Below are 18788 nucleotides of genomic sequence, written 5' to 3' on the forward strand. Positions count from 1 at the left end.
AGTCAAAAGGACACCAGTTTCAAGCCTTGCAACTTGGTGCAGACAGGGTTTTTCGCTCGCAACCCACTCTGCTGGGCCTCTCTACCTGTCCTCTCCTACTGTCTACAGGTCCCGAACATTAGAAAATAGAAAATGTGATGATCTTTGTGTGTCTCTGTAAAATGTGTGTATGTGTGCGTGTGTTTGGGTGTAACGGGCCTTCTGTTTGGCCGCGCGGCCTGTCCATCACGAAGCGGGCCAATGGCAGGCTGCCTTATATAAAATGAGTGTTTTCAGTCTCTCCTGGCTGCATGTACTGTATGTGGAGCAGTGTACAGTGAAGCGGAGGCAGAGCGGCTCCGCGAGCTCCTCTCTCTCCACTTTCCCATAGAGAACCCCTGACTGGCCGCTGAGGGCGAGCCACACACACGCCCTCGCGCCCGGCGAGCCCGCGAGGTAAGCGCCCCCCCATCCCCAGCCCTTCCCGGGCGCTCTCCCCGCACTTTCTGTTTTCCTACTCACTTGCGAGCCGCCGGGCTGCAGCCCCAAGGACTCCGCGGCAGGAGCAGCGGCGGCGGCGGCTGTGGCGGCAGCCGGTAGGCTGGACTTGAGGAAGACTGAGGGAACCCCGCGCGTCCGGAGCCGCCGCCAGCCGGCCCGCTCCCCGGGCACTTTACCCCTCCGCCAAAACTTTGCGTCGGGAGAGGTCGGGGGCGAGGGTCGCCGCGGCCGCGCCGGCGGCGAGCGGGGGGCGCGAAGGCAGTGCCCTGCGGGCGGGAGGCTGGGGGCCGGTCTGGGGAGTAGTAGGCCAGCCGGTGCCAGGCTGCGTTTGCAACCAGCACCTCTCGGCACACAGGCAGCGCCGCCCGAGAGGGGCACGGGAGCCGCGGCGCGGGCAGGAGCAGCCCGAGGAAAACAACAACAGAGCCCTCACGCCGGCGGGCGGCTCTTGGCCGCCTGGGGAGCCCCAAACTTCATCTCGGCGAAAGTACGTGGAGCCCAGCCTGGGCTCGGCTGCCGGGGAGGTGGGGCCTGGGGAGTCGGGGCAGGGGAGGAAGGTACAAGGAGCCAGCCCTCAGTGGATTTATCGAACGTTTCGTCTGCGTCGGCGACCGGGAACAGCAGCCCAGTTGCTCGTTCATCTGGAGAGTTGGGATTTGGGTGTTCCGGCCCCGGAGATCGGTGCCCTCTCACCCCCCCACCCCTAACCAAATGCGCGGCGAGTAGAGAAAGTGCTGTTTTAGTGCCAGAGTGGCTAGGAGGAAGAATAGGGGGAGAGGGGGAAGAGGGCGAGGGAGAAGGGGAGAGAGAAGAGGGAGGGAAAGCCGGCGGGGGCGGGGGGTGAGGGCAAGAGAGAGAGCGAGAGAAAACCGGAGAGGACGAGAGGGAGAGCGAACGAGAGAACGGGAGGGAAGAGAGGAGGGGGGAAGAGGAGGAGGGAGGCTGTGTCAGGATTTTGCTTGAATGTGGGATTATGTTGTGTCAATAAGTTTAAGGTGGAGAGAGCGAAGCTGGCGGGGGGGGGTGCTGTGGTGGAGGGGAGGAGGAAGGCCTTGGCTGTTTAAAGTCTTATTTCTGAAGGTAAGTGATGGCATTGCATGGTCGCGATGACAGAAAACTTGCAGATCCTTTATCCGGGGATGGGGTCGATGCCTCTAGAAAGAGCTCCCCAGCCCTCTTAAGCCACACTCGTGTTACCCTGTTATTTGCTGCGATCCGGGTCGCTAGTAAATTACAGAAATCAGACTCGAGGTTTCTTTTCCTCCTCCACCTCGTCTCGCTCGCTCACCCTCAGCAATTTATTATTATTATTATTTTTATTTTTGGTATTGTATGAAACTTAACGTAACTGAGACCAAACCCGAGTCCTGTAATTTATAAGGACCCTGAATCCAGGAATCTGGAACACGTTTATGTGTGAAATAATCCGCGATCATTTCAGCTAAATGAGGAAGGTAAAACGAAACGATGCAAAAAGCTAAGACACAACATGTACGACAGGGAGGGGGGGGAGAGGGAGAAACGGAGAGAGAAGCTATTTTTTGCTTTCCTTTCGGTAGAAAGGAAAATAAAGCGTGCATTCCCCTTCCCTCCTGGTGTGTAGGGTCCAGTCAATATTTTAACTGTTTGAGGACAAATTAGTCCAGGTGGATCTCGCCGAAAAGTTTCGCGAGGTGGGGTGGAGGTGGGGGGGTACGAAGGGGAAGGTGGGTGGAGGTGATGGGGGATGGGGACGGAGCGAGCTCTGCCTCTGCTGATGGTCATTGGCCTGGGGCTTTGAAACCATTGCCTGTCCTGCTAATGACACGTCCAGTTCTCCTCTCCCGGCCGCGGACGCCGGGCTGCCGGGGACCGGGGTACTTTCCCCGCGCGGGGAGGGGCGTTCTTCGCCATCCCCTGGGGTTGCCCACTCGCGACGTGGGGCCCCCACGCGCGCCTCTTCTGCGCGCCGCCGCCACCTCGGCTCGCGCGACTTTTGTAGCCAGCCCGCGGCGAGGGGGCGCAGGGGGTCCCCGGCGCGGACGTCTCCGCGCGGCCACCCCTCTCCCGGCCCCACGCGCGCCGCGCGGTCCAAGCCCGGAATGGCAGCGCCGGGCGGAGCGGCTGTGCCTCCCCGGGGGGCAGCGGAGGCAGCGGCGGTGGCGGCGGGATCTTCGCCGGGGCCCGCGGGAGGAGGAGGAGAGGGAGGAGAGGGAGGGAGGAGGAGGAGGAGGAGGGGAAGGAGGAGGAAGAGGAGGAGAGGGAGGAGGTGTTTTCTGTCCAGACCGCCGCCAGTTCGAGCGGGCACGGGGACGGGGACACCCCACTCGTTGCTCCTCCGTTATGGAAAGGTGTTTAGCAGACTTTTACGCCCGGAGTGTGGGCTTTGCACTTCATTTTTTTTTCTCCCCCCTCTTCCCCAAAGCAAGATGGACTCTATTCCCTTTCTCTTTCTCCCTCTGCCTCTGTCTTGTCAGCCTTAAAGATCGACATTTTGTACTAAGATGCAAACTTGATGGTGACCAGCAACAAAGCCGGGGTGGGATCCCTCGCTCCCCTCCTCCCTCTCCGTTTTCCAGCTCCCCCCACCCCGACCTCGAAGACCTGGTGGCCCTGCACTTGACGCCGGGGGCTCTGGTGAATGTGTTTCCCCGCTCGGTTCCGATCTCCAGTCTCGGGATTGTGACCGGGGCCGGGTGTTGGGGCGACATTTGTGGCCGCCCAGGTCTGCAGGGCTGAGGGCTGCGCTACCTGGATCTGCTGGATTTGCTGCCGTCGCCCTGCCACCTCCTGCCGGCTCCTGGGCACGGGGAGGCTCGGACTGCCTATCGATTGCCATGATTTGGTTCCTGGTGCATTTGCCCTGGGGGCGGCGATCACTTGTGCAAGTTGATGAATGATCACGATGTGGGTTTTGGGTTTGCAGGATGGATCAGCTGCCTTGTACATACCGGGAGTAGGGGGCAAGTGTGCTGGAGACACCCTAGAATGCCCGCTGGGCTACCCTCCCCTCAGCCTCTGCCCTTTGAATACAGGGAGCTTCTTTGCCTTTATTGCCCCACAGTTCCAGCGTAGGGGTGGGGATGGTGAGAAGGAGGGGTTGGTGGGGAGCTGGACTCCTGGGTTTCGGGGTCCTTCCTTCATAGATGTTGCAGGAGTTGGGACTCAGTTGTAAAGCTCTACCACACTGATGATGTACCTTTATTTGATACTTTATAGGTCACTATCATATGACAAAGGCTTTGCTGCAGTTCATCTTCCTCCCTGTGTACTTTCCGTTTGCCTTCCTGGGTAAGTATGCAAACTCTTCATACAGGGAGGCTGGATGGTATTAGTAATGACATAAGGGTCCTTACTGTACACATAAGAAGATGCCTTATTGGGTTTGCAGCACCCCAGAAACTTGTCTTGCTGAGTTTCCCATAGCAGAAGTCAATTTATGATTTCTAGTATTTACAATTCAGCTATGGTTATTGTTATTTTAAGATAGTTTAAATGTGCATTTCGCATTTTCCTGCAAGTAAGTGTCATTTGAAAACTTACGTTTTTTAATTGATAATAAAATTTTATGTAGAGTTGAAGGCCTAGGAAATTTAATGCTAGATAATATTGTAGAAAGATTGTAGCTTGTGAGTAGAGAGAATTACTAAAAACCCAAGGAATCATTGCTCAGAAGACCTCTCTAAATTACAGTGACTGACATTTGCTTACTCTTTCCTGGGCTCTCTTTTCTTAGGGAACTTGTGCTGTTTGTGACAGTTACCTTTGTAGTGGGGGGAGGGTGGACTGGGCAATATAGTAAATCTAGCATTTAGTGTACCAGCTTGATTCAAAAGGCAAATAACTGTCCTAATAGATAGTAATTTTTGTCAAAATTTATATATTTGGAGAAATTGAGTGCATTTTAACAGTCTGTATATATAATAAATAGCAACTTTGAAATCTGACACTAAGTGCCTTTTTCAGATATATGCCTCCCAAATGGAAAAGTTGGTGAAATAACGTGTGGGACAGTAAGTGCCTAAAAAGTCTGGTTGTGAGAAGTAACCCTCTGGGTGAAAACTGAGGGTTTAACATTTGAGAGCCGCATGGTGAGCCCAAACTGCAGAAAACCAATGTGTAATTTTGCCCCTCCATTGTCAGAAACACCTCAGGTACTCTAAGTTGCTGATACGTTAAGAAAACTGGTTGTACGAAATTGTGTAAATCAGCTTTGGTGCTTTGTAATATTACCATAATGAAGACAGACTGTATTTTGTGAATGAAAATGGACTTGAATTCAGTTTTCCGTAAAAGAAAAAGAAAAGGGACCTTATTTTGTTTCCTGGCTTGCTGGCATATTGTGTATGTTACTAAAAGATTGTCTTAGTATTGAGAGGAATTGAGTTTTGAAGGCCAGGCCTCTCTGGTAGTTTCTGTATGGTAGCAAAATGTACTTTGACATTGTTGAGAACCTTAGATGATATATAATAGAAGTTCTGTGTCCAGCATTTTTTAATGGAATGTAAAATATCGTGTTATTTCAGATAGAAGAGCCTCCTAATATGTCACATGCATAACAGGCCAATTGGAGTGGTCAGAATGAGATGGGTCTGTAAAATGAATTTAGGGCACACCAAAATATGTGGATTTCAGTGTCTTTGATTTTTTTTTTAAAGCTTCTTTGCAAGAGAAGTTTTTCATTTTTGAACATATGGCAAGAGTATTCAAAATGCATTCCTGATTACTGAAGAACACCACATTTATACATGTGAGGCACGTTATTTTGTTCACTGGAGCAAACTTTTAAGGCTAGTTCTTTCGCCATGGAAATATATTTGACCAATTCAAAATTTAAAATGGGAATAGGTAATTTCCAGAATAAAAGCGATCTGATGAGCTCTTGCATTTCTTTGAGATATCGAATAACTGCTTCATTAAAACAATGTTTTCAAGAAAAGTCTTGGTCTTTGAAGTCAGAGTAGTTTTTGTAGTATAAAATTTGAAGTAGTAATATTAAAAGTCACGCCGACAATGAATTACAAGTTATTTGCATCTAAAATGTATTTATTAGGTTTGAGGCTTAATTTTCAAAATAAGATTTTAGATAAAGGTTTTGCTTCTACATTGCCAAGAGTTTTCAAACTTCTCACTTTATTATTCTGCATATCTCTGTTAAGTTCTGAAGATGAAGTCTTAATTTGCATTTCACATTTAAAGCTAGCTATCAAAAAGGGGGTCCATCTATGTTGTTTCTTAGTGGTACGTCTTTGGAGGTACTGTGGCGGATTTAGGTAGAATCTTCCCCTAGGGACTAAGATTCTAACAAATTTTGAAATTTTGACACCTTTCTTTTTTTTATATCCACCTTGATCTTTATATCCAAAAATTTTTTTAAAAGTTCCAGGTTTAGGAGTTTGTGAGGTAGCTCTGCTTTTAATGTATATATAGCTCTGCTATACAACTTGAAAAGTGTATACTGTCTTTGACCTTATAGACCTGATCTTTATACTTCATCCATTGGAACAGATTTGTTTAGACATTGAATTTATAACATAGCTTTGAGTGAAAGCTAGGATGAGCATATAATTATGGTTTGCTTGTGCTGTAAATAACTATGTAATTGATAATGTTTTTGTATATAGTTAAAGAAGGAACAACAGCCTTAAAATGTGGCACAACTCATGAAAACCTAATTCAGCAGCTAAAGTATTTATACAGCCATATTTTTCAGTAAAATTACAAACATAATTTTTAATTATTAATCATCAGCCAATATACTTAATGTTTACATTTTCCTATATTTCATAAAGAGCATGGGTAAAGCAAGGGCCATAGTTTTAATGGGATCTTACCATGAATATCAATTACTTTAATATTAGACATCTTTAATAGAAGTAATAAAAGACTTCACGGTACAACCCTATTAAAAGAACTTTTTGAAAATAGCCTCATTATAGATGTGCCTGTTTTTACTGTACTAACAGAAATCCCTGAAATTATTAGTCTCTTGCAAGAGTGCAGAAATGTTTAAGATTGTGTTTTTAAATGTTCTGCATTACTAAATACAGGCAGTTAATTTTGGCATATTGCATCACCACCAGTGTGGCATACCTATATTTTAAAATTTAAACTTAAGCAAGTATTTATCTTAAAAAGAAGACACTTTTCTTGAACTCGTAGTTTGAAATCCACCTTGTTTTTCAACATTTCACCACCAAGGGCACCTTTTAAAATAGGTCTGAGTGGTATCTCTCCTATATTTTTAGTCAGCTTCCTTCCTCTCACTATGAAATGAAAACAAACCCAAATTATAAAAACATTGTAATTTCACTGCCTCACTTTTTAAAAAAATAATTTATTTATTTATTTTTGGCTGCGGTGGGTCTTCGTTGCTGCATGTGGGCTTTCTCTAGTCGCGGCGAGCAGGGGCTACTCTTTGTTGTGGTGCACGGGCTTCTCATTGCCGTGTCTTCTCTTGTTGCGGAGCGGGGGCTCTAGGTGCGTGGGCTTCAGTAGTTGTGGCTCTCGAGCTCTAGAGCACGGGCTCAGTAGTTGTGGCTCTCGAGCTCTAGAGCACAGGCTCAAGTAGTTGTGGCGTGCGGGCTTAGTTGCTCTGCAGCATGTGGGATCTTCCCGGACCAGGGCTAGAACCGATGTCCCCTGCATTGGCAGGCGGATTCTTAACCACTGCACCACCAGGGAAGTCCCACTGCTTCATTTTTATCATGTGCCCCAAGTAAATTGGATGCAGGAGGTCCTCAGCTACCCTTTGAGAAACACTGCTCCAAAGGTGGTAAGGACTAAAGCTAATGACTGAATGGACATTCTTCCAGCTTGAATATTCTGTGACTGTAATTCCATCAGTGGGTTTGTACTACCTCAGGGGCAGTCATCACATACTGTGTCGAATTGTAGAGATTTCTGTATTTTAAGTCATACCTGAAGAAAGCACTTTTTGAGTTCAGCTTCACTCAACATTCATATGTGTTCATATTATCCCTTAGAAGGCAATTATAGTTTCTTAAAATGCCAGAACATCATTTTATAAGTGTAAAGATATACCCAGAAAATCCTCATGTCTTAATGGGGATTGTTTTCTTTCCTTTTTCTTTTTTTCTTTCAAAGAAAAAGATAAAGTGAAAATTGAAATAAGTACCAGTTACACAATGGAAATTCAAAAGAAGACACGCCAGTAAAGAATTCTATCTAATAGTATATATAAATAGAAAATGAAAGACTAAGGGAATGAAAGACTTAAAGGATTAAATATAGACCATGAAGCATTGACACACCTTCCAAAATATAAACTTAATAAGTTAAAATATGTGAGGTAGTTCCAGGATCTAGATAGTAAAATAACTTCAGATAGTGAGGAGGTTGTGTAAAATACAAAGTAAAAATTATTAAGAATGAATTGGATTTTATGAAATCTTAGAAAAATGAAAAATATTGTAAAATATTGATTAAATAATTAAAGCAGTAGTTAAATATAGCCCTTGGGTGAAAAGATCAGGGAATAAAACAGAAACTCCTGGATTGGAATAACTGAGATCCTGAAAAGGACATAGAAGTTTGGATATTTTATAAAGGGAATAATTTTAAAAAAGGTTGATAACTTATTTCAAAGGACAAATAAGAATGAGGATAAAAGTTGTTTAAAGCAGCTGTATTTCTCAAATGTTTTTGAGGTCTGTGGTAAGAAATACCTTTTATATTCCAATCCACATAAAAAAACCTGGAACGAAAGTTTCCTGAAACAGTACTAAGAGCAGTGCTCTAATGATTCCTATTCCTATCTAATCTTTATAAATCTAATCTGTTCCAAACAATTTTATTAAAAAAAATACAGGGTGTCATTCACTAAATTTGTTTTATGACTTACAGTTTAAAAAACACCAGTTTTGCTTGCAAAATATGGAATTTCCCAGGCCCCATCCTCATATTCTGATTCAGTGTGTCTGGGATAGGGCCCAGGAATCTGCATTTTAACGGTACTGCAGTGATTGTGAAGCAGGTGTGAAGTCCTCTGACATATTTTGAGGAACTCTGGTATTAGGGACTGATGGCTAAAGATTGAATGGAGTCACATACTTGAATGTGGGCTTAGAGTTCATTTACTGCTGAGGTCTCTTCCAGAGCCTCAAGATTCTATGGCTGTATTTCAGTCAGCATGTTTACAATACTCAGAGGGCCCTCATCACACTCTGTAGATGTCCCATAGTAGCAGGTATAGTACAGAGAGCAGAGGCTTTGCAGCCAAAGAGCCCTGGGTTTCACTCTTGCTGCCTCTCTGGCTTATAAGCTGAGGGACTTTGGGCATGTCACTTCAGAATGAACTTCCATTATCATATGTGAAAAAGGGCATCTTAATATTTACCATGCAGCAGAATGAGAATTACATTAGACAATAATGTCTGTAATGACCCTTATCCACAGTCAGCACTCAATAGTATATGATTTATAGTTATTCAATACATCTCATCTCACCCCAACTCCCACTAAGTTTGAAATTTCACAAGGCTGTGCCTTTTAATTTTTATTTCCTCCAAAGTAATTTTCAACTCTGATATCATGAAACACTGGTGCATTTTTAACTGGATGTGAGGTGCTGGACAAACAAGTTGTTTACTGAAGGAAATAATAAGAATAACCAGGAGGAAAAAAAGAAAAAAACAACTGAGGCACGCCACATTTAAGTACAGTGCTCCTTCAAGTTGGGGCAATGATTCTCCCACCGCTTTAAAACGACATAGCACAGGACAGTACACAATTCAGAGTGGTTAGTTGACAGCACTGGACATTCCCTCTGGTGACTTTGATACATCTTGGAATGTCTTAGAGCGTCAATTCTCTTTTCTATCAAGACACATGCAACTAATGTTTACACTATGATTTCCCTGGTTATAGACATAGATAAATTATGCAGTTTTTTTTTTTTTTAAGATTTATTATTTATTTATTTATTTAATTTTATTTTTGGCTGCCTCGGGTCTTAGTTGTGGTGGTTGGGATCTTCGCTGAGGCATGAGGGATCTTTCGTTGAGGCGCGCGGGCTTCTCTCTAGTTGGGGCTTGCAGGTTTTCTCTTCTCTAGTTGTGGCTTGCAGGCTTCAGGGCATGTGGGCTCTGTAATTTGCGGCATGCAGGCTCTCTAGTTGAGACGCGCTAGTTCAGTAGTTGCGGCACTTGGGCTTAATTGCTCCGCGGCATGTGGGATCTTAGTTCCCTGACCAGGGATTGAACCCGCATCCCCTGCCTTGGAAGGCGGATTCTTTACCACTGAACCACCAGAGAAGTCCCATGCAGTCGGTTTTATAGGTAGTTCACAGTGTGATAAAGCCACTTCTTTCCCTATCAATAAAGTATATCAGAATACAAGTAAGAGTGATGTTATTATGATGAAAACCTTAAATACACCCATATATACACATGTAAAATCCTTTATAAACTGTGGTACCTTAACTTTTCATAACTAATTACTTGGGGGCACTCCTCACAACCAATTAAAACTTACCTTTGTGTCAAGGCATGAAGATTGAGAAGCATTATATCCGAAGTGTGTAACAAATTACATCGCGCAAAATGGCACTTAAATAAAAAAGAGGGACATACTAAGGAGAAGATGAATGGGAAATACTCCAAATCCCTGAAATCTTGAACAATGTGAAAATCAAAAGCCAGGGGAAATGCAACCTGTGGTTAAGTGCAAAGGAAGTGCAAAAGACTGCAAGTACCAGGGTTCTCAAACTTGAATACTCACTGCTTCTAACTTAAGACATTTTTAAGTAGTCTCAATGTTCATTTACTTTATTTGAATAAATTAAAATTAAATAACTTTGTTTTTTATAACTTAAAAAAATTAATTAAGTAGTTAATTAATTTTTTTTTGCCACACTGTGTGGTTTGCAGGATCTTAGTTCCTCAGCCAGGGATTGAACCCGGGCCCTTGGCAATGAGAGCGTGGAGTCCTAACCACTGGACCACCAGGGAATTCCCTGTATTTCCTAACTTGTAAGGATAGATTTGCCAGGAACATCTTCCTACTTGGCTAAATTTTAATTTGCCATACTTTTTCATCTCTAATAAATAAATAAACTGTCTTTGTATCTTGATCTGTAGTGGTATTGGATATACCTTCACAATCCTCTATCTAAAAAAATCTCTGAAAAACTAAAAAGTTTTTTTCCTCCAAAAGTTTGACATCAAAACTCACTTGGTGGCAAAACCTGACCCAGAGTGTCATGGACCTGTTTAAAATAGTTTTTAAAGCCCACTTAGAATATTCATGTATTTTGCTGTAGAAGTAGTAAGTAGTATGGTTGATTATGAGGCCCTATCCTAGATTGGACTAGGAATGTTACATAAAATATACTATATGCTTTTAAAGCCCACAAAAATCTGAAACATTGGACCTAAGGGTTTCGTATAAGGGATTGTGATCCCATTGTATTAACTTCCTTAGTCCACAGCGTGAAATTATCTGGTATTCCTACCGATTTAACTCAATGAAAATCCTTTTGCTAATTTTGATAAGGAAAGCTTAAACACACATACACACACTAGTTGAACCTCGTCTATCCATTTTGACATTGTGAATCTTTTTTGGTTGTTGTAATTTTTAGTTTTGTTAAGCAAACACAAACACACTGATAGCTGTAACGTTTGAAATTTCTACCAAGTTGAACATTTCTCATAATGGTGAACAAAATTTAGGTTACTTTCATTATGTTTTACTCTTAGGAGAAGTTTCATGAAGGGGTTATATTTCCTTTATTACTTTGCTACTTGCATGTTTCTTTCCTTCTATCAGAAAAGTAAAAATAGAAAATGTTTTCTGCAAATTTGCTCTCAGGTGAGAATGTTTCTGGGTTGTATTGTTTTGTAGAGGTTCTAGGTATCTTTATTTTCAGTAATTAACTGTGAAACGCTGAGTCAAGATCTTTCATCTGTACTTCTAATTTCCTATAAAAACCACTATAAAAATTGAAAAGTATGTGAGGAAGAGTCTATATGACACCCTAGGAATAAAGTAATAGCTGTATCTGAGCTATTGTTATGGTAAGACTTAAATCAGTCTTCATTTGGTAGATTAAAACTGTTAATGGCTAAAGAAAGTTTTCTGTCTTTTATTATTTGTTGATTTGACTACATCCTTTGGTGTAGGAAAGCTACATACAGATTGAGTAATTCAGAGGGAGTCTTATTAGCAGTGCTGATTCTTTTAATAATAAAAAATGCTGACTTGTTTTCCAGCTTTTGGTGCACCTCTCAAAACTCACCCAAGGGTAGAGTTCTCACTGACTGCAAAGGGAATGTGGTGGATGGAGCATGTAACAAAATGAGAAAATAATTCTCTACACCCAGCTGTCAAACTCTGATTATATTTTGAGTTACTGAAGTTACTATTTGTTTCATTCTCTCCCATTCTTCCTTCCCTCTCCTCCCTCCCCTCCCCCTTTATCTCTCCGTCCTGTTTCTCTCAGCTGATTATTATATTCACTAATGTGCATCTGGGATACTGCCTAGAAATGTCTGAGAATGGGATGCGGGGTTGAACTTTTTTTAATTTACCATTATTTGATTTTAAAGATTTGCTTGTAGTTTTTGAGTCCTTTTAGTATTCATCCCTACACGTTATCATGAAGTTGTTGATATATGAATTGGAGACTTACACAGTCTCTACGTATGTGTCAGTTAGGAAGGGATCATATGGAGCCTTTAGCAGGGCTCTGTGAAGTAAAGGCACCTGTTGTTTTTATGAAGTAAGTTCCTTATCCAATCATTTTTGTTTTTTAAGGTGATAGTGTGATTACATGGTTTCAATTATATTTAAGGGAAAATTGAAAGCAGTTTTTAGAAGAGTTGCCCAAATAGTACTTCTCTTTGGGAGGAAGGGAGAAAGATAATTTGCAGTCAGATGCTCTGCCACTGAGCTGTACCCCTCGGGAGAAAGATATTTGGACTGAGGGCTGCCTTATGAAGTATCAGTACAAGTTTTATTTTTACTACTTAGTTGATTTTTCACAAAAACTTTCTGATGAGAGGTGACCCTGTTTTAATGAGGAGGAAACTAAGTCTTAGGTTAAGTAGTTTGTCTGAGGTCACACAGCTAGCAAGTGGCTGTGCCAGGCTTAGAATGCCTGTCTGCAGTGCCACTGTCTCCTGGGCTTGTCTTGTATTTACCTGCCTTGAGGACCGCATTCCAAAAGGTTAGAAATGAAAGTTTTGAGACAACTTTTAGCCAAGAATTCCCTCCAATTTTTCTTTCTCCCAAAAGAGAAATCGTCTTCATTTTGAAGTGATAGGGCTTGGAACACTGTTCTTATCAGTCTTGAGAGAGGTAGATGAGAAAGTCTCTGAGCTGGGGCCAGCTGTCAGTTTTCATCTGTGAGGTCACAGTCAAAGACAAAACCGGCTTCAAACTTAGTTTATAAATTGATATTTAGTGAACTTTCTTTCTGTTTGGTATATCTAGTACAGAAGTGCCTAATAACAGTTACTGGTTTCACTACTTATTAATTCCTCTGGTATGTCAGTAGCAATCGTCATTCATCATGAGTTTTTCTCACTGAATATTCTGTATGTTTTTACTCTGGTACTTTTTTTTTTTTTTTTGTGGTACGCGGGCCTCTCACTGTTGTGGCCTCTCCCGTTGCGGAGCACAGGTTCCGGACGCGCAGGCTCAGCGGCCATGGCTCACGGGCCCAGCCGCTCCGCGGCATGTGGGATCTTCCTGGACTGGGGCACGAGCCCGTGTCCCCTGCATCGGCAGGCGGACTCTCAACCACCGCGCCACCAGGGAAGCCCTACTCTGGTACTTTTAAGTACTTAATCTGAATATATTTTACAAAAGGAATTTAACAATTTAACATGGATAGTGTTATAAAATAGTTTTCTGGCATTTGCTTTGAAAAGAAATTCAGTATTTGTGGAAAAAATTAATAAGCAGATTCATAGACTTCATTTCAGTGTCTTAATGAGCAAACGTGGATTAGAGGGTTAATCAAAAGTTACCAGTTTTCAAAGTGGTCTATGGGTACGTTTGATTTATTTTACCTAAGAAACTTATTTCTGCTATGATAAGTAGAAAAGATTTTATAAATTACACATTTCTATACAAGTAACAAATCATTTAAAAAAATACAAAGTAACACATTGCTTTTTTTGTACTAAGAGCCCTATTCATCTGAAATTAAGTTCTCTTTTCTTTACAAATTCAGCAAAGTCAGAGCCCAATTCAGATATAGAAGATAAAAAGTTTGTTCTTTTTAAATGGCTTTTCTTTTTCCCTGATCCATGAAACATAGAAATAGGGTATTTTCCTATTTTGGCAAAGTAGCTCCTGTGGATGATAATCTTACGAAGAGTGCTCGTGCATGGTTCTAGCTGCATGATGCTTTGCCCGGGGTGTGTCAGGCTTTCCATTTCTTGTCTTTCATCCCCCCACAATAAACCACTTCCATACTGTTCTCATTCAGATAGGCTGGTAAACTGAGTATGTTTTATGGCATCTGACACTTTTCTTTTGACTTGCTTTCTTGGGTCATGTTCAAAGACCATTTTGCATGTTAAATAATTTGGTCAAATGTAGGTGAGATTCAGGTAGCAAAAACTACTACTGATTTAATTCACTGGTCATGGATTAGGTACTTACAGTGTATTGATGCTGATTTAAACTTTGAGGATATAAAAGATGAGTATAGAACAACCCTTATCCTTAAAGTAAGTGTCTTCTACTGGCTGGAAAAGTCCAGTAGATGTAAATATACATAACGTAAATTATTCTGTGCTAATTGTTCTAACAGATATGGCCTAAAATAGTACTGAGTAAAAACCACTAAAAAACTGGCTAATTCCAACGTAGGAGCTGACATTGAAATACAGCAGGGGTTTCTTCCTGTGGCACTGTATTTGTCCTAATTGTCATTAGGGTTGTAAACTAGTTTGGCCCAAGCACTGGGGTGGATTTGAAAAATTAGACTTTTAACCCTGATTTGGCTTTTATTTACTTATTAGTACATTCTTTTTGCTTTTAGTCTATTTCAAAAGCCAGTGAATTTTTTTTTTGATGAAGTTTTCAATTTATATTGTTATGTTTCATTCAAGAGTTTTGGACTTTGTTTTTATTTATTTATTTTTTACTTTTTTATTTATTGCTATTAATGTCACAATCTGTAATGACAACACTTTTGAAGTAAAGGGAAGGGTTTGAGGATTCCATGTACTGTATACCAAATCATGTTAAAAGTATAGTGAACAGAATAAGTTTGAACTGTGTTCACATTCCAATAAAAATATTATAAACTACTATAGCTAACACTTATTCTTACTTAGATAAATTATACTGGTTAAAAAAATATATATATTAATAAGATCTCAAGCCCAGTTATTAAACACACGTGAGATTCTAAAGAGGTAAAAATGTACTTTTCTATCCATGAGAGATTATAGATTAAAAATTATGCCCAATGCTTCCATCAAGCAATTTTCAGGTTTTCCTGGATGTTTTCAACCTGTATTTACAGCTGTGGTTTCTCTCATGGCTTAGTAAGCCATGACCGGGAGGGCACACATGAGTTTGGTCCTCTTTCTCTTTTATGTTTGGTAATCTGGGTTCTGGTCTTTGGATTTCCCTTTGACTTGATCAGACCTTCAGTATCGCTTTTTAAAATCATGACTTTTATGTTTATTACGCCTCAGAATGTATGCATTTTCACCCAGTTTTATTTATGGCTCCCTTTTGACTGGTCATTTCTGGACATCAACACAGTTTAGATTAAAACTTTGTTTCTAAAATGCTCAGTGTTCCAGATGCCAACCCTGGGTGCTTTAATAACAAGCAAATACATTCGTAAGTGAAATCATAAGGAAGAAACTGATCTGGGAAAATATTTCTTCATAAGCTCACAACATTGATAATGACCCTAATGTTTACATTAAAGAAGCAAAGAGGAACGGAGACACACAGAAGAGTGGTTTGTTAGTCTTTCTTCCGTTCTCTGTCACGGGGCTGTTTGGCATCATGGAAGTACAGTTATTCGGATCTTATTTACCAGCCCTCATGGTAATAATGAATTTTTAAATAAATTTTGTATATGGATATGCATTCTTGTCTCATTTGGTGCTATACATTCTTAGTTGTCCCAGACAACGTGTTCAGATTTGTTGTAAGGCCCAGGGTTTTAAAAAGTTTTAATGATTTTCTACATACAGCCTCTGCATAAATTTAAATCCATACAAAAGCCTTCTGTAGCTTGAAAGGTCTTGGGAATGGGTCTTGAGGAGTGGGCGTAGAGTTATATATCTGAGGATCTGGTCTCACACACATAGTGGTGAGTTTACTACATAAGGAACTGTGATCATGAATCAGTGGTGGATTTTATTTCGTTAATATTTTTTAAGGTAACAATATATATCATTCCTGACATATATTTCAAATACAGCTAGATCATGAAGTCTAATATATAAGTCATAAGTATTAGGGTGATTGGTACTTTTCATCGTTAAAGATGTTTTCCTGAAAAGTTTTGACTTATTTAGTTTTTCAAAATTAACTATGTATTCTTATTGACAAACTATCATTTCAGAACATTTCATAAGTATTTCTAATTGATCTTCAATTAGCAGTGGTTACTTGAAGCTTTACCATTGCCAGGTCCTAATAGTAATCAGTGATCTGTAAAGTTACACAGAGGGGAGTTGCTTAAAGGGATACAGTACTGATCATTATAAAGGAGATCAATCTTTGGTAAAGCAAATGACTGGCCTCTATCATATCTGTTTGGTAATTCTGGGTTCCATGTATTCAGTTGTCTTTATTTTATATAGCATGTGTTTATTGACTACCCATTATGTGTAAAGCTGGATTAGGAATTCTGGGGCTTGCAGAATAAAATGGTAGTAGCTTTGGCTTCAGGTTGTTTCTAGTATCGTAATGACACACACATACCAAATGTGGAATAGAAAATAAAGATGCTATAATATCCATGGAACACAGGGATGATGAGTATATTGTTGTTAGGAGATAATTAGGGAGGGAAATCGGGATGGACGTGAACTTTGGTTGTTTAGCTTAATGTGTAGTCATCCTTGCCAAAATGCTTACTTGGGTCTATCAGAGAAAAATGAACCAGGCTATTGGAAAGCCCAGGCTAACCCCATCTTGGCCAAACAGTTCCCTGCAGTTGTGTCATCATCCAAGCCAGTGGTCTCCGGACTTTTTAAGTGCTATTCCCTTCAGTAAAAGAATTGGAGCATATATCTTCAATATCTGTACATTTATTTATAACTTACGTATACTGGGCTATTAATATATTATTTAATGTAATAAAATATAAATGCTTAGAAATAAAAAATAAATGTAAAGAATTTGAATGTAAAGAAATGTAAAGAAAAATTATATTATTTGAATGTAAAGACAAATTATATTATTTCCTTCTTACCTACTCCAGTGGGCTCTTATTCATGTTTTGGGGCTCAGGAACCCCATTTTGGAGACCATAGGTCAAAATTGAGCAGTGTCGCACCAAATTTCCATAAATTCCATGAGCTCAAGGACTTTGTTTTGCTTACTGCCGTATCCTCAGCACCTAGATCATGGTAGGAGTGCAGTGGATACTGTTGAATGAATAGGCAGAATTAGGCTGATTTGTAGGGATGAGGACAGAGTCTAGCTCAGCCTGAGGGATCTGATAAGAATAGAGATAATTTTTGTTTGTTGCTGTATCTCCCATACCTATAAAAGTGTAGGGACTAAAAAAATATTAGTTGACTGAGTTAAGGGGGTGGACAGTGTGTAGCTCAGCATGAGGTATCTGCCAGAGGCCGTAGATGGGCATGAAAAGGTAAATTCCAGGAGGTCCCCTAGAGCAGGACAGTATATGGAGATAGACTGGCCAAAAATACAGCCAGTGGGGGGAGGGGGTCACAGTGTTAGTAAGAAAATCTCAGAGGAATGGCTTTGGTAGCCTCAGATCTTAAAAACTGTGACCCTCTTAAGCAGTAAGATCTAGATTTTACTTATCTTTGTACCCACAGTTTGTAGAACAGTATAGAAGGTGTCTGATTCATTTATGTTAAATTGCTCTGTTTTATACTATGTACTAGATATAGGAGATTCTTCAAGGTACAGGAATGGATTAGTGTAAATATCAGAGGCCTGTAAATGAATCCTGCCCTGATTGAAGCAAAGCCAACGATTCTGGGATTACCTCATACGCAGACATGGTTTTAAGCCTTGGCAGTATTGCCTGCACAGAGGTGCTCTGGTGACCACAACTGCCAAATCATATTTAGCTGTTTATTTAAATGTCATTATTAACATACTTCTATTGACACATTATCAATGAAGAAAATGGGGTTTGTGATAGAATTATTTTTTATAAGCTATCATCCTATACCTTCTTCCCTCACCACTAATGCTGGCATATGTCATGGATCACCCTCATGTATGCTATTTCAATTAGGACTGAATTTATTTACAAATAAATAAAACAACGTATTTTGTATTTTTCCTCCTGTTTTTGGAATTTTCTTATTCAGACTTCCTCTTTAAAAGGTGGTAAAGGGGGCTTCCCTGGTAGCGCAGTGGTTGAGAATCTGCCTGCCAATGCAGTGGACACGGGTTCGAGCCCTGGTCTGGGAAGATCCCACATGCCGCGGAGCAACTGGGCCCGTGAGCCACAATTACTCAGCCTGCGCGTCTGGAGCCTGTGCTCCACAACAACAGAGGCCCCGATAGTGAGAGGCCCGCGCAACATGATGAAGAGTGGCCCCCGCTTGCCACAACTAGAGAAAGCCCATGCACAGAAACGAAGACCCAACACAGCCATAAATAAGTAAATAAATACATTTAAAAAAAAAGGTGGTAAAAATTCTAGTTTTGTGATCATAAAATAAACCTGTCATGCATTTTATTGAGTGTTGTCAGAGTTGGGGAGCACAAACATTTCCCCTGAGAAGCAGCTATGGCATTAGCTCTCTCCTTTAGAAGCTGGCCAGACGAAGGCATCCTTCTTTGGCTCTGACACACCAGTCAAGACAGGTACCCCGTTACCCCCTCTGCAGTTCAGTCTCATTTAGGGCATGTTTATTTAAAGCAGTTTCACATGTGCACAATTAATAAATTACTATGCTCTAATTTGCATTTCTGATGTCTTGTAGAAAGCACAGCGAGTTCCCCTTTGCCCTTACAAAAACAGTTTAGTCTGCCCAGGCTTCCTAGAGCTGAATAAAAATTTCCTCTGAGAGCCCTCCTGCATCTTTAGCATAGTCTCCAAATAAAGACTTAAACTGTTACAACTTCTTTGCTCTCATCCTTTTGGCCATTAGTCGTCAAGTCTTTCTTTA

At 41.3% G+C, this 18788-nt stretch overlaps 1 protein-coding gene across 11 annotated transcripts in view; it reads left to right on the forward strand.

Annotated features, from left to right (window-relative positions):
- The first annotated feature begins 288 nt into the window (after positions 1 to 288).
- BBX (BBX high mobility group box domain containing) overlaps positions 289 to 18788 on the forward strand; it is a 290971-nt gene continuing 272471 nt past the window's right edge. For 6 of the 11 annotated variants that reach the window (XM_081235761.1, XM_081235756.1, XM_081235762.1 and 3 more), the window contains exon 1: positions 3679 to 3750. Coding sequence is in view for 4 of the 11 variants with exons in the window: in XM_081235758.1 (XP_081091884.1) it covers positions 3690 to 3750; positions 4426 to 4472 (108 nt within the window). In the remaining 7 variants the exon portion in view is untranslated. Of the gene's footprint in view, positions 436 to 811; positions 968 to 3678; positions 3751 to 4425; positions 4473 to 18788 lie in introns of those variants that run through there. The other 5 variants (XM_081235758.1, XM_081235759.1, XM_081235754.1 and 2 more) reach the window with 3 other exon arrangements.

This window comes from Mesoplodon bidens (genome assembly GCF_964165515.1).
Source record: "Mesoplodon bidens genome assembly, chromosome: 5".
In the NCBI taxonomy this organism is placed as follows: domain Eukaryota; kingdom Metazoa; phylum Chordata; class Mammalia; order Artiodactyla; family Ziphiidae; genus Mesoplodon; species Mesoplodon bidens.